Source organism: Condylura cristata, unplaced genomic scaffold (assembly GCF_000260355.1).
Source record: "Condylura cristata isolate star-nosed mole 26May11 unplaced genomic scaffold, ConCri1.0 scaffold00028, whole genome shotgun sequence".
NCBI classification, from domain to species: Eukaryota; Metazoa; Chordata; class Mammalia; order Eulipotyphla; family Talpidae; genus Condylura; species Condylura cristata.
In genome coordinates, this window is record NW_004567129.1 from 2,051,056 (window position 1) to 2,066,283 (window position 15,228).

Consider the following 15,228-nt stretch of genomic DNA (forward strand, 5'->3'; position numbering starts at 1 on the left):
TATTTTCTCTTCATGACTTGAAGTCTGGAATTGTATTTCCTATTACTGAGGCCTACCTATCAAAAACAGTAAGAAAAGGGAAAGAAATGAATACAGAAAGAGCTGGTTTCTAAAGACTGAAGTTTTAAAATTCTAACCCCTTCCCTACTGCTCTTTAGAATCAGAGAATGGCAAATCTATAAGTTTTCTTGGACAGTTTCAGAGAATTAACTAATTGTCGACTCTTGTGATTCTTGTATTCCATTCTGAAAACCTGACTTTGCTAACTCCTCTTACAATAGGACAACTTTTATTGTGTCTGCTCCCAGAGCCTTGGTCACCATCCCTGGACAAAAGCCATTCCCACGGTATTTTTTTTTTTTTAAGATTTATTTATTTATGCACACAGAACTGGAGTACAAACCAGAGGTGCAGGGACAGTGAGAGGACTTACCAGAGACAGAGTGGGTCGCAGAACAGGCCAATTGACGAAGTACACTGCTGAGGGGAGCAGAGTGTGGGTCAGGAGAGGTCTGCCGCACTATGTGGGTCACCTCCAGAGTGGGGATCAAACTTGTGCTGAAGTGGCTTTAGCTTCTTTGTGTTGTGCTTTAACCCACTGCGCTACCCCACAATAAAAAATATTAAGATAGATGGCTTTTGGTGTTTCCAAAGGTCATTGTGTCCTGTCCTGCTTTAGACCAGTCATGTGGCAGAGTTTAGGCCCAGAGCCCCAGTCAGCCTCGCACAGAGGGAGAGAGGTGGCTTCTGCGGACATGTCCCTGAGCAGCAGTCTGATGCAGTCACCCCATGATGCCTGCCCAGGCAGCAAGGTTGTCATCAGAGTTAGGGAACTGTTACTCAGGTTCTGCTGGGTTTTTAGAAAGGCACTTGTTTGGTCTGACAAACATTTGTTTTTATTTCGTGCTACACTGCATCCGTCATAATTAGGGATTGATTCTTGTTCAGATATGATAAAACACTAACACTTTAATGCACAGCAGTAAAAATTTTGGTTTTCTATTTAGGTGTATAAGGATGACCACAGTTTTCTTCAAAAGACCAGAATGAGTAGAATTTTGATAAAATGTTGTTACTCCCAGGACCTCTTGCCACAATTAGTAACAAATGATCATCTCTAAAAATAAAAGACATTTTGGGATTTTTCCTACCCTTTTTTTTGTGCCATCTCTATTTTGAGTAGCCCTTTGAACTAATTTTGATTCCCTTCGTGAATTTGCTGATGACTTACCTGGCCCTGAAGCAACTACTGCAGAATGTTAACAGGTGATTGTGCTGGGGTGGAGGGTGCTCTGAAAACCCCTGAGAAGCTTAAAAAGCAATTTCATAGGCTCCTTTAGACATTGTGCATTCATTTTTGTTCAGTTTTCTACTAAAGTGAAATATTCCAGCCTTTCAGGAAGTAATGATATTACTAGTATGCAGCACTCACTGTTTAGCCTGCTAACATTTTACCACATTTGCTGACAGTTTAGAATCCTGAAGAATAAGAACCATAACTGTGCGACTTAAGTGTCATTTTTTTCATTTTCACTAAGTAGCAAAAAATGGACACAGTTCTTCCAGTATCACAAGTCAATCAGGATGAAAGAGTAAGAATTGAATGCCATCGGGCTTTTTAAATCTGTAATACCTCTTTGCAGAATTATGCAAAAGCAGACATTTCCCGGCCCTGTGTGTTGATTTCTGAACAATGCAAGCTGCCCCAGCTTCTCACAGCCGCCAACTGCTGTCTCTGCAGGCGCACCTACGTGGGCAGTATGCCTGGCCGCATCATCAACGGCCTGAAGACCGTCGGGGTCAACAACCCAGTCTTCCTGCTAGATGAGGTTGACAAGCTAGGAAAGAGTCTGCAGGGCGATCCTGCGGCAGCTCTGCTTGAGGTAAGATCCAGAAAATTCCCTTTCTGCATTGAGTGTGAATGATAATACTTGGGGTGGGGAATGGGACGAGAAGCAATTTGATATTTAAGTTAAAATATCTGAACAGATTTCATTTCCCTGCCTTTTTGTAGCATTTCCTTCATTTGTTTTGTTTTCCTGTTATCTGTCAAACAGTTTAACAAAATTGTATGGGTGCTTATTGTTTATAGAGAGCAGTAATTCTTTAAAATTATTGCAAAAAACACATCCAGTAAGTCTCTTTTTCCCTTGCGACCCCTCATTTCCTCTTCTGTCCTTTGTCCTCTTCAATTTTAGTTGATCTGCTCTATTCTCAAAATACTGTGGCTGTACTGCTATTTTGATCTTTCAGCTTTTTGTATGAGTTTATCATTTCAAAGAACTTTTTAACTTCTCTGTGTAGTCTTTTTATACTATCTCCTTACATTATGATATGTAATATGTTTTATATCTGTGAAAAGATACCAGTAGATTATTTCTTTACTTTTTCCTGGCTTCTGTCTTTTGTTAGTCTATTAGTCTTTTATTAGATGTGTTTTAATTTTTGTTTGTGTGTCCATATTTAAATCTGAGGACTTAATGCCCATTTCCTTCAGCTTCTATGAAAATTATTGCTTATATAAAATGGAATGTATTTCTGGCTACACTAGTCATCGACAAAAGTATATTTACTTAAAATTTAGGTGATCTTTTTTGAAAATTTATTGGAATAATGTAAAAATGAAACCAACTATTTGGTAAACAAATTTTGGTAGACAGTAAGATTTGGTCAAGTCTTTTTAAGAAAGGAATGTTAGTTACAAGAAAAGTCCTGTTATGTACTTACTAGACTCAAAAGAAAATCACACAGTTCTTTACTTATCCTGTAGATCTTTGTTAAGTATGACTGTATGTCATGGATACGCTTTTGTGTGAATGGTCCAATAAAATGCATGATATTTCGGGCCCTCTCTGGTGGCGCAGCGGGTTAAAGCACTGTACTAAGAAGCTTAAGCCCCAAAGTAGACAGTTTAGACATAGTAAGCTTGCCTCTTTAAAACTGAAGTTATTAATTAGATTGACATCTGGTTAGTAGTTAGATCAATAGTATATTATACTATTTAAATCAAATCGATGTGTAATCTTCTAATATAAGTTATATAACTATACAAAGAGTCTCAAAGAAAGGGGACTTGAGAAATACTCCTGTACCATCTTTTAATAAATTAAAAACTTGAGGGCCAGGGTATCACCTTAATTTTCTATCACGCCATGTACTGTATTTGCTATATAAAGTCTGAAATCATAGAGGGTAAAAGTGCCTCCAATACTTGGCCTGCGTCGCTCAGCCTTTGTAGTTAGAGAATGAGTGCTGCTGAATCCTCTCCTAAGTCAAAGTAGGGAAATTAAACCCACTAATTACTTTTCAGTTCTAGCAGCCTCTGTTGCCTGTGCCCAACTCGTTTGCAAATTACACAAATAATGTTTTAATATCTCTGTTAACCTTTGCTTCTCTTTTTCATGCCCTACTCCATATTTTCTCTTCTTCTTTAGTTACCTACTCACGGGACCCCAGCACATGTGTGCACCCACAGCCTCCTTGACTACCCACTGTACTTCTGCACTTAACTGTATTTTCAACTAAAATTGTTATTTCTCATCCCTACCTATTTAACACTCTTACTATTAGAGTTTGATGGTGCTTTGATTTTGTGGCTAAATTACATAAGAATTAATGTTGATTTGCATTAGAAGAACTCTGGTTTTGTAGCTGGGTAATCCCAAGGCTTTGGTTTCCTCTCCTGCCATCCTCAGGGGTGTGTAGGACAAACTCAGCCACATCCTCACCCTTGTCTCCACAGTGACTTGCACCACTGAATTCAGAGGTGGAATAAGAACACATAAATACCTCAGAGAAGTATAAACAGTAGATTGTAAGTTGAGAAAGAATAAACTGAAAAATAGTTTTTCACTAACACATTATTATGAAATTCATTATGAATTGGCCTTAGCTTCTGTATCCCAGGTTTTCAGGAGCAAGTGGTTTTTGAAATATTTAGTAACTTATTTATAATTATTTTTGCATAAAGAATAGAACATATTCATAACATTCTAGAGAAATCCATTTTATAGTGATGATTCTCCTTTTCTTCCAAAAATGAAAATCTGTGTGAGTTCTACAAAATGTGTGCTAGTTTGGGGCAGTCACAAATGAAGATGGGCACTTGGGGGGGTGGAGGGTGACTGCTGCTGATTAAACCAAGGCCACTCACCTGTGAGAGAAATTCATTAACTACATTTTACTGATTTATTTTTATAGCTTTAGTGAAGTATAATTGACAGCCATAGTAAAGTGGTTATATATAAATTACACAATTTGGTGAATTTTGACATGTATAAATCATGAATTTATACTATAATCATGATACTAAGCAGAAGTTTCACTGCTAAAATGAAAAACTTACGAGGTGGCATAAGCAGATTTGAATATCATTTCATACTTGAACTTATCAGTGAATTGGAAGATAGGTTGATAGAGCTTGTGTTGCCTGAAGACCAGATAAAAAGGAGTACAAGGAACAGCTCATGAAGGAAATACCAGTAAACGCACCAATAGAGGCATCACAGGAAAAGAGAGGGAGATGGGGGCAGAAATCATCTCTGGAGAGTTAATGAAATGTCACATTTGATGACAAGCATAAACTAAAGCATCCAGGAAGTTCAATGTATTTCACCTGCGATAAATTCAAAGATAAACCCAAAATCAGCTGTCAGAGTAAAAATGATGAAAGACAAAAGAAGAGAAAACGTTGAAAGTAACAAGGGAAATCGTTAATGTATCCATTCACCTTTTGATGTGCACCTGAATATCCAGATTTTTCAGCTATCACAAATAAATCTACTATTAACACTTATGTGTTTATGTGGACAGTTATTTCTCTTTATCAAAATGTAAGAGTAGGCATGTATATATAACCTTTTAGGAAATCACCCGTTGTTTCCCACTAGTGGTTCACACAAGCTGCTGTTGCTCTCTATTTTCATTGTATTTGATATGTGCAAATTTTTTGTCATTTAGTTTTTCTGGTGGATGTGTTGTTTTATTTCATTGTGCTTTTAATTTGCATTTTACTAAGGATTAGTGATGTGTCTTAGCACTTGTTACTCATTTCTGATTTCACCATATTAAGTTTGGAGATTGTACTTGTATCATTTCAGCCCTTTGAAATTCAGATGTTCGGTGAATGATCTCACTTAGAGTCTGTTGTGTGTACACTTGAAAAGAATATAGTGCTGCTGTTGGATGGATTATTTTCTAGATGTTTGCTGTGTCTAACTGATGTATCGTTCAAGGCTCCTTTCTAGTTAATCTTTTCCTAGTTTTACTACAAAAGTATATATAATATTATGAATGAATATACTGAATTATGTTATACCTATTATTAAATATACGGATGTGTAGATAAATATGTATAGATGATCTGTAGATTCAGATATGTAAATAACTGGACATCTAGATAGACACCTAGACACAGGCATGTAAAGGTATCTATTATGAGGAATTGACTCATCCGGCAGTGTGTGGGGGCTGAGAAGTCCGAGTCTGCAGTATGAGGCTGTAGACTCAAGACCCTGGAGAGATGAATCCAAGTGCAGTTTGCTGGCAGATTTTTCTCTTGTTGGGGCAAGACATCCTTTTTGTTCTGTAAAGGACTTCAGTGGATTGAGTAAGACGCATGCACATTATGGAGAACAACCTCTAAGTTGACACAAAATTAGCCTTAACAAATAGTATGTAGAAATTTGGTTTTAATAAGCCCCCCCGTTCGCTGCCTGTGTGCTGCTACTGCCACCCAGAATGTATTTCTATACACTGTAAGCCCATCCACACTGTAATATACAGTTGATTCTCATTATTCATTGTAATTATATTCTGTTAAAATTACAGCAAATACTGAGATACTCCTAGGGAAACCCAGTTAGATTCCTACAAACCAGTCCATAACCATGTCATCATATAACCTTGTCTTACTTGCGCTCTGTTTAGAGTTGATGTACTTAGTGTCTACCCGTGGACACTAAGTCATGACTGTCAGCAGCAGATGTCATGCCCGGATGACTTATCTAATGCGCATTTCCTTCATAAGGCCCACCACAACTTTGCACTTAGGAACTTGAGACAGCACTTCATCACTGCCTTTGGGAGCATTTTAAAACAGCAAAATCACAGTTAAAAGCATAAAAATAAAAGTTTTCTATATCATCAGAAGGATGTTTGTTTAGAGTATAAGAGATAAGATGAAAAGGCAGAGTTTCATCTTATTTGACCTTCACTGGAGAAATGCATCTGGGGTGATATGCTTACTTACCCATTTACCCTTGTCTGAAAATGATCCAGTTGTGTCACAAATACTGATTTTGAAATTATAAATAAATCCTAGCAAGTAGGCAAATTTGTAAAAGTGAAATCTAACATAATGAGGATTAGCTATGATTACTAATTCATGAAGTCTTGAATTCGGTACAAGAAAAGAATTACCAAAATTGGGGTAGACCTCCCTGGTAGTGCAAGGGTTGAAGCACAGCAGTATGAAGCTGTTCGCAGCTGCTGCTGCGTGAGTTCGATCCCTGGCCAGGGAGGTGACCCACATGGTGTGGCAGGCCTCCCTTGACCCTCCTGCTGCTCCCCTCAGCAGTGTGTTTCAGTCAGCCAGCCTGTTCTGCTCCCCCTCTCTGGTGAATCCTCTCACCTACCCACCCCACCCCCACCTCTGGCCTGTACCCTTGTTTTTGTATGCATAAATAAATAAATCTTTTTTAAAAAAGGAAAGAATTGCCAAAATGTGTTTAGCACTATTTTTTGTATTTGCCAGTGTGACTCCTTTTCTGGGTTCTGTATTTCTGTGTGAATACAGTTGGTGTCCTTTCATTTCAGCCTTTTAAATTTCTTGTCATCTATTCTGCCAGCTACAGATTCACCCAGTGTTTATCTGGGAATGTCTTAACTTTTCATTTTTGAAGGATAGTTTTATTAGATATAGGTTCTTGGTTGGTGCTTCTTGTTTTATTTTTGAGCATTTTCACTTTCTTATACCACTTATCAGCTACGTGGGTTCTAATGTGAAGTCAGCCGATAATCTCCATACTTAACGAGAACTGTTTTCTCCTGTGGCTTGCAGAATTCTGACTTTGGCTTCTGACAGTTTGACTTAAAAATAATAGATGGTCAAATATTTTCTACTTGCCCTGTGGGAGGGTCATTTTAAATCTTCCATTTTTGTAACTGACCACTGGCTAACCATATAAATACAAATGAAGTCACAGTTGGTGTCTCATGGTGTTTATTTTGTTATGTTTAATTATACTTATTAAAGATTTTTAAAATATTTTAAATTGGTCATAATCTTGTGTGAAAATTTTACAGGTATTACTCTAATAATGTTCTGTTGTTATATAGGGCGATTCTAATGCTTTTCATTCTGTAGTGTTGGATCTTCTAGAATATTTTCTTTGTTACTTCCTTTATTACACTCTTTTACATTTGTTAATTTCTTTTGTTTTCTGAGTTATCTATAAAGTAACATCTTTTAGCTTTTCCATATCCCATTAATCTCCTTACTGGCTTTTTTCTTCTGTGTTTTAGACATTTTTCTCATTTCTCCTATTGCTGATTTAGTTTCTATTGCTGATTCAGTATCGCTTGTGTTACTTTATTTACTTATTCATTTATCTATCGCTTTTTTGTTGTGAAAATGCCATAGCATTGTTGTGAATTTGCCATAGCAAAAGTAAAAAAAACATCCTAACCATGTAAGCTCAGCACCCACTTTGGTGATTGTCCTCTGGTAACCAGGCTTTCTTCTCCTCCTTCCATTCTCTCTCCCTCCCTTCCTGGTCATTTTGAGTCATGTACAGCTCTTTCCATTCCCAGTCATACTATGTGGATAGGAAATACAGTCTTAAGATTGATGTAGAAAAACCTTGTAATTGAGAAGAGAATAAAACAGTTTAAGTGAGTCTTAAAAGCAGCTCCCATGTGTGGTTAGTTGGACTGTGGGAGTCCTGACTCTAAAGCCTGGGTAAAAGGTAGTAGTTTGCTTACTGTAAATCTCGTTCCTCCAGGATTTGCCAGTTTACCTTAGGATTTCTACCAAGTAGTAGTAACTGGAAACTTTATTTGGCAGGGTTTTTGTGGTCAGATTTCTGATATTTAAATTCTGGGTCCCTTTGCAAGGGGAGGGGAAGGGCACATGCACTGGGGGGGGGGGTAGTGGGTGTCTTGTTGGTGGCTGCCATGTGGTAACAGCACCTGAGGGCGGAGAGCCTAGTACACAGAAAACATTGTGCCCCAAGGTTATAGCAAAAAAGAAAGAAAGAAAAAAATAGATGTACATATATTTTTAAAAGGATGCACCTTTTGTGTTTTCTAAATAGAAGAGGCAGGCAAATTGAGCATCACTAATTTTTTCTCTGCAGAACCTACATGTCCTGTGATGCATCTTAAAAGATCTCATCCATAGTTCAGAGACACTGCCTTGTTAATTAGTTTTTTCAAAAATCCTAGTGTATTAAAATTTTTAAGGGGGGCCCTCCCTGGTGGTGCAGCCGGTTTTTAAAGCACAGCACTACGAAGCTAAAGCCACTTCAGCATGAGTTTGATCCCCACCCCGGAGGTGATCCACATGGCGTGGCAGACTTCTCCTGACCCGCCCACTGCTCCCCTCAGCAGTCGGCCAGTTCTGCTCCCCACTCTGTCTCTGGTGAATCTTCTCACTGTCCCTACACCTCTGGCCTGTACCCCAGCTCTGTATGCATAAATCTTAAAAAAAAAATTTTTTTTTAAGGGAAGGAGACAGGTCTGACAGCCATTTCTAAAACATATTCATCATCTATGTATGAAATTTAATCAAGTCACTGAATTTCATTTCGATATGGGCTTAAATGAAGATTGCCATATTTTCTATACACAGATGAACAGCTTTCTATACTGGACACAACTAGAATTGTTTTTAATAACTTAATACTGGCTTATTTTTAAAGCATTATTCATTAAGTCTTGTAAAAGTATATTAGAAAATTTTATGGGAATTACATTTTTATACTGAGTTTCCAATAATAATGAAAGCTTATTCAATTCAAGGTTCAGCATGAAGGACTTTGAATTAAGGCTTGTAGATTTTTTTTTTAATATATTACTTTTGAAAGGAAATCAAAAGCAAGGAAAAGCTAGTTGTATAGTAAAAGTGATTAAGTATTTAGCCATTTTACCTCCTTTTGAATATGCATGTCAAGTCTCTGTGGCGGTCTGTGTCAGTCCAGACAAGCGGGAGTGACGGCCCATAAAAATAGAACCTGCAGGCAGCCCCCACCCGCCCGCCCTCATGAGTGCTTACACTTCAGCATCTCCGCCCTTGGCTGAGGTACAGTCTCCTTAATAGACAGGCTTCTAAGAATCGAGTGGGAAAACCATCCAATTTGTCCAATTAAAATGTTAGGAGATTGGTATTTGCTCGTTATAAACTTTAAGATATTGTAAAGTGAATTTTTCCTTGTGCTACATGTATCATAATGTCATGGTAATTTTGTAGTAATTTACTCTTGTTTGGAACTTCCCTTTCAGTTAAAATCTTTATGCAGGGTTTTTTGATATTTTAAGAGGAAAGCACGAATTTTCATTTTACCAGTTACCCAAGAAATGCTTAACAACACGTTTACCTTATATTCCCATGCAGTTAATATTGGGTGTGTTACCAGGACAGAAACTGGTTCTGCAAGATAGGTAACTTTTTTATGGCCACAGAAGAGTCATTAATAAACAGATTTAAGAACAGAGCTTAAAAGGGTAATTTTTGCATCTTTGTACTTTTCTGTATTTTCAAAAATTTGACATTGAACATGTTTTTTGTTATTTTTGAAGTATTTAGAATGTGGGCAATACAAAGAATGATGCTTAGATGTTAGCGTCATCCCGATATTTCCCTAACTAACTATATTAAGCAGAAATAATCTTGCTCTAATACATGATGTGTGTTTTAACTGACAGCTTTATATTGTAAATACTGAATTTGTTCAAATGTTTGTTTTCCTCCCATAGGTGTTGGATCCTGAACAAAACCATAACTTCACAGATCATTATCTGAATGTGGCCTTCGACCTTTCCCAAGTTCTTTTTATTGCAACTGCCAACACCACTGCTACTATTCCTCCTGCCTTGCTGGACAGAATGGAGGTCATTCAGGTGCCAGGTACTGGGCCTTGAAGTCATTCCTGGATAATTCTCGCCCTTCGGAGCGTAACCCTTTAACATTGCTCATACCGGGGTTTGGAGTGAAAAAGTTAATGTGGCAATTTATAATTTTCAAAAGTTTTAATTCTGGAATAGAAGCCATCTTGTATGTAGATCCTAAATGTGGAACAACAAAACTTTTCTATCGCAGATAAGAATACAGGTTCCCCGCAATCCCAGAGCCAAAATGACTAAGTAAAAGAACAATTACTGTTCATTTACATGAGAAAAAAATTTTAGCATTCCCAGACTGAAAAAATAACCTGTGACACATAAAAACTAAACTAACACTGACCTGTGGTAAAAGCAGGAGTGACATGGTAACTAGGGAGGGAGTTGCCGGGGCCAGGCCACACCACTGTGCAGGCCAGCTGCGTCAAGGTGGCTCTCACAAAACATTGAATGTTACTTTTGCTTTTCACCTTTTATCCTAAAAACTATCTTGTTCCTATTTCTTATAGTTAGTGAAAATAAGTACTAGCATCGGTCTTTCATAAAAGCGAGAACTTTGGGAGTTTCAAACTTCCAAAAAGTGGAGGGGTACTCATATGAGCATTTTTTATAAGACATTAAGAATCTACTTTATTTAACACTGTCAAATTTAACTTAAAGACTGACTTTTTCTGGAAAAGGAGGAACTCTTCTTTGAAGTAGTTTTCAAGTTAAAGAAAAAGGTATTTCATCAGTGCATCCAAAAACAAAAAATAGATCTTCATATGGTCAATTTAGCTGCCAGTCTATCAGAGTTTGACATTTTTTTTTTAAAGATTTATTTATTTATTCATACAGAACTGGGGTACAGGCCAGAGATGTGGAGGGTGAGAGGATTCACCAGTAACAGAGTGGGGAGCAGAACAGGCAGATCGATGAAGTACACTGCTGAGGGGAGCAGCGGGCCAGCAGGAGAGGTCTGCCAGGCCATGTGGATCTCCTCTGGGGCAGGCGGGGATCAAACTCACGCGGAAGTGGCTTAAGCTTCATAGTGCTGTGCTTTAACCCACTGAGCCACCAGGGAGGGCCAGAGTTTGTCATTTTTAATCCTCTGTAGGGAAATGTAATTCTTTATTCTTTTGAGAGAGTTCCTGAAGAGTAAACTGAAGTTTATTATCTTTGCCTTCCCTTTTCTTTTCAGTTGGATCTGTCAGGTAGTTGTCTGTTTTTGGTGGTCTTTTCCTTTCACTGCGGCATGCAAAATAAAATCTTGTACTTTTTATTTTTTTTTTAAAGATTTATTTATTCATACAGAACTGGGGTACAGGCCAGAGGTGTGGTGGGTGAGAGGATTCACCAGAGACAGAGTAGGGGGCAAAATAGGTAGATGTACTGAAGTACACTGCGGAGGCGAGCAGCGAGCAGATCAGGAGAGGTCTGCCGGGCCATGTGGGTTAGCTCCCTGGTGGGGGATTGAACTCTTGCTGTAGCAGCTTGAGAGAGCTCCATAATGTGGAGCTTTAACTCGTAGCGTCATCAGGGAGAGCCCCACTTTCACCTTATTTTAATAGCTCAGAGTTATTTTTCCCCTAAAAGCGGTCAAGTATCAGTGGGATTTTTTTTTTTTTAATTGGTGAAAATTTATTTTCTTACATTGTTCATTTTTGCACAGTGAGTTCTCAGCTGAGGTGTCGCCCTATAAAGCTCCCGCCCCAACTCTGTCACGAGATCCCTGTCTTTCCACCCTGTTTTGACCCCCACCCTGTGTACTTCACCTGCTGTCTGCCTGCAAGTTTGGTCTTTACTACTCTAACCCTTGGTTCAATTTCCCCATCCCTGTTCCTCCTGTAAGTGGAACCATCCAGTATTTTCTTCTTCCTTCTGACTGACTTCACTGAGAATGATCAGTAGAAATTTAGTAAAATGAAAAATAAAGTAGAATCTAAACGTTCACATCCTTGATATACTTACCTGAAATATATACTATCAAGTGAATGATAATTGGATTTCTTAGCATCTAAGTCAGTGTACATGCATACAAGGCTTAAGTAGGAAATGACAGCCAGTTCCTAGGAGAACTCCAAATTAGGCAGAAAACCTGGCGACACAGTGACCGTGAGTCAGGTCCTGCAGCCGCCACCAATCTTCCTGTGGTGGCGCCTCGTCTGTTGTCTCGCTTTTGTGATATGTTTGCTTCCTTTTCCTATTGGAAAGATGCCTTATCAGCTCATCTTTTCATTTTGCTTGGAAACTTGGAGGCTAGTTTAGGAGGAATTTTGTCTTACAGTTTATAAATACAAGATGTATTATTTTGCTATTGAATAATAAAATTTCAGAACATTTGAGTTAAGGAGATAATTAATTAACACTAAGGTTTGACTGTGCTTTTTTCCCCCTTTGAGAGGTAATGATTTTTTTTAAAGATTTATTTGTTTATGCATATAGAACTGGGGTACAGGCCAGAGATGTGGGGGGGTTGGAGGATTCACCAGAGACAGAGTGGGGAGCAGAACAGATGGATTGACTGAAATACCCTGCTGAGAGGAGCAGGGAGCAAGACAGGGGAGGTATGTTATGATATGTGGGTCACTCCCTGGCCCGGGAGCAAACTTAGGCAGCAGTGGCTGCTGCTAGTTTCATAGTGCTAAGAGATACCCTTCTGCCACCAGAGAGACCCTGAGAGCCTGAAAGCTAGTGATTTAAAACCAAAATTATTTCAAGGACTACTTGATAAATGCTTTTTTTTTTTCATTTGTAGAAAAGTTGGAAAGTTTAACAATTATTGCTTGGAATTTAAATTTCTTCTTTCTGATTATAATCTTAGTTGAAGTCTTAAGTTGATTCTAAATCCAAGATCTGTTGGTTAGCATTATGATTGCATTGAGGTTGCATTATGATTGAAAAAGCATAAGCCTCTGAAAGTCATCACAAAACAAGATCACTTCATTTCCAGGGTATACACAAGAGGAGAAGATCGAGATCGCCCACAGGCACTTGATACCAAAGCAGCTGGAACAGCATGGGCTGACTCCACAACAGATTCAGATCCCCCAGGTCACGACCCTTGACATCATCACCAGGTTAGTCAACCGTCCTGAGGCTCCACTGATGTTCAGGTCTGCAAAGAACATCATGCTACTGGTTACTCATAGCACACATTTCTCACGAGCACATTCCCAGCTAACATTGCCATAACTATTGATTTATCCAAGGCTCTAAAGTGGGAAAGTATTTAGAATATTTTTGTGGCTGAGGACTTTAGCTGAGCCAGAATTTCAGCTTTTCCACAAAAAACCATTATAAGGGATAATTTGATAAATTACAAATCATGAACAGAAAATATGAGGTCCCTTTTATGTCTAGTGTCTTGAAAGTTCTTGAATTCTCTTAATAAGTGAGATGCCACTTTCTGGCGTCTGTTTTAAGTTACTAGATTTTCTTCTTTTAGAAGGATGTTTTAAATCCTTCTGAGTTTGCATCATTGAAATTACTACTGGAACAATAGACAAGGTGCTTTCCCAAGCCAGCTTCTCAGTGCTCAACCTGTGGCAAGCAGGAATAAATTATTATGGGAGGGTTTTACTTAGTCTAATTTATAGATTGCATGTCTGAATGGAAAATATGCCCTGTTGAGAATTTATATCTACTATAACCTCACGGTCTTCTGGCCCAGTATTACAGATCTGTTGCATCATCTGGCAGTTGTGGGAGAGTGCCAAGCACTCCTCACAGCCTCTGCCAAGAGCTGCTGTTTTTCCAGAGAGGTGAAGTATCTCTCCATTTTGAACTTTGACTCAGTTTGGCTGATCAGACTGTTTTTTGAGATAAGCCAACCCCAGTCTCTTTAAATTTATATATAAAACATAAGACTAAGTCTGACCTGGGAGTTCCTTTTATTAACTTGTGATTTATTATGTGGCTAGTGCCAGGAGAAATAAATTAGGTGATTTATATTCCAGAGTTTTCCAACAGTATCATTATTCCAGATAACACCCAGGATATCTTTGGGTAACTTTCAACAGGTCATTTCATCTTTTTGATAGCTTCTGCACCTGCAAAATATGAGTGATGGGAAAATTATTCATAGTTTATTTGAATCTGAATTAATTATGACACAAAAGAGTAATCTTTACTTGTATTTCTCATTTCTTGCCTGCACAGTTATTTCTTCCTAATCTGTTTGTTAGCTCAAGAAACCAGATACTAAGAACTATGTACATTGGGAAATGTCCTTGAGTAATTTTAGTATTTTTTAAAACGTCACAGGTATTTGCTACTCAAGGTGAGTTACAGACAGTTAATGAGTTAGTGAACTTAGAATCTGGTTTTTATCTTTTGATATGTTTTCGTCTTTTGGTGTTCATAACCACAGACCCGTGGTGTTCAGGATGAGAGAATCTTACAAGCCATCTAGTCCTGTTTACCTTCCAGCAGAACGAGCCCGCTTGGATTCTTCAGTGGTACAGTGCTTCCTGAAAACTACTCCTTGGTGGTTGAATGTGGTTGTTATAATCCTTACGTTTCCCTCCCCCTTTAATTTTCTAGCCTGCCCATGAGAACACCTGGAGTCCAGTATAAGCCCTCCTTCACGCAGTCTGGCCAAGCATGCCGTCAGGCCACGTGCTGCGCGCGTCCTCTCCTTCAGCTCAGCATGCTGTGCTCTTGCCCCGCTCCTCCTGACCCACTTTTAAGACTTTGCCTTCCCAGTTCGTTGTCTCCTGAATGACTCCTTTGGTGTCAACTTTCCTTTTAAATACTCAGAGTGGAACTTAGTATAGCAGGTAGTGGAGGCTAAGTGGTGCATGGTATAAGACACTGATATTCTTTATTCTGACTCCATTTTTTTTTTTATTTCACAAAAGTTTATTTTTACATCATTTTGTACATTTTTTTTCCCATCTCAATTGTAGTCCCTGTGGGTTTCCCATCACCAAGTCACCCATGTGCCATCACCAGAATCCCATGCATTTCCCTCCCCACCCCCCCATTTTTGATCCCATTCCCCACTCTACCCCCGCAAAATGTCTCTAGTGTGTAGTTGTTCATTATTTTTGTTATTTTCTCGCCTGGTCCATTATACTCCTGCTATGAGTGAAACCATCCGGTATTTTTCTTTCTCTTTCTGGCTTA

General features: G+C 38.5%; 1 protein-coding gene across 1 annotated transcript in view; it reads left to right on the forward strand.

Annotated features, from left to right (window-relative positions):
• The window catches only part of LONP2 (lon peptidase 2, peroxisomal), a 74,865-nt gene that overhangs the window by 26,361 nt on the left and 33,276 nt on the right, over positions 1-15,228 (forward strand). Inside the window, exons 8-10 of the mRNA XM_004690320.2 lie at positions 1,742-1,883; positions 9,976-10,126; positions 13,052-13,178. Coding sequence (XP_004690377.1) covers positions 1,742-1,883; positions 9,976-10,126; positions 13,052-13,178 — 420 coding nt within the window. The remainder of the gene's footprint in view (positions 1-1,741; positions 1,884-9,975; positions 10,127-13,051; positions 13,179-15,228) is intronic.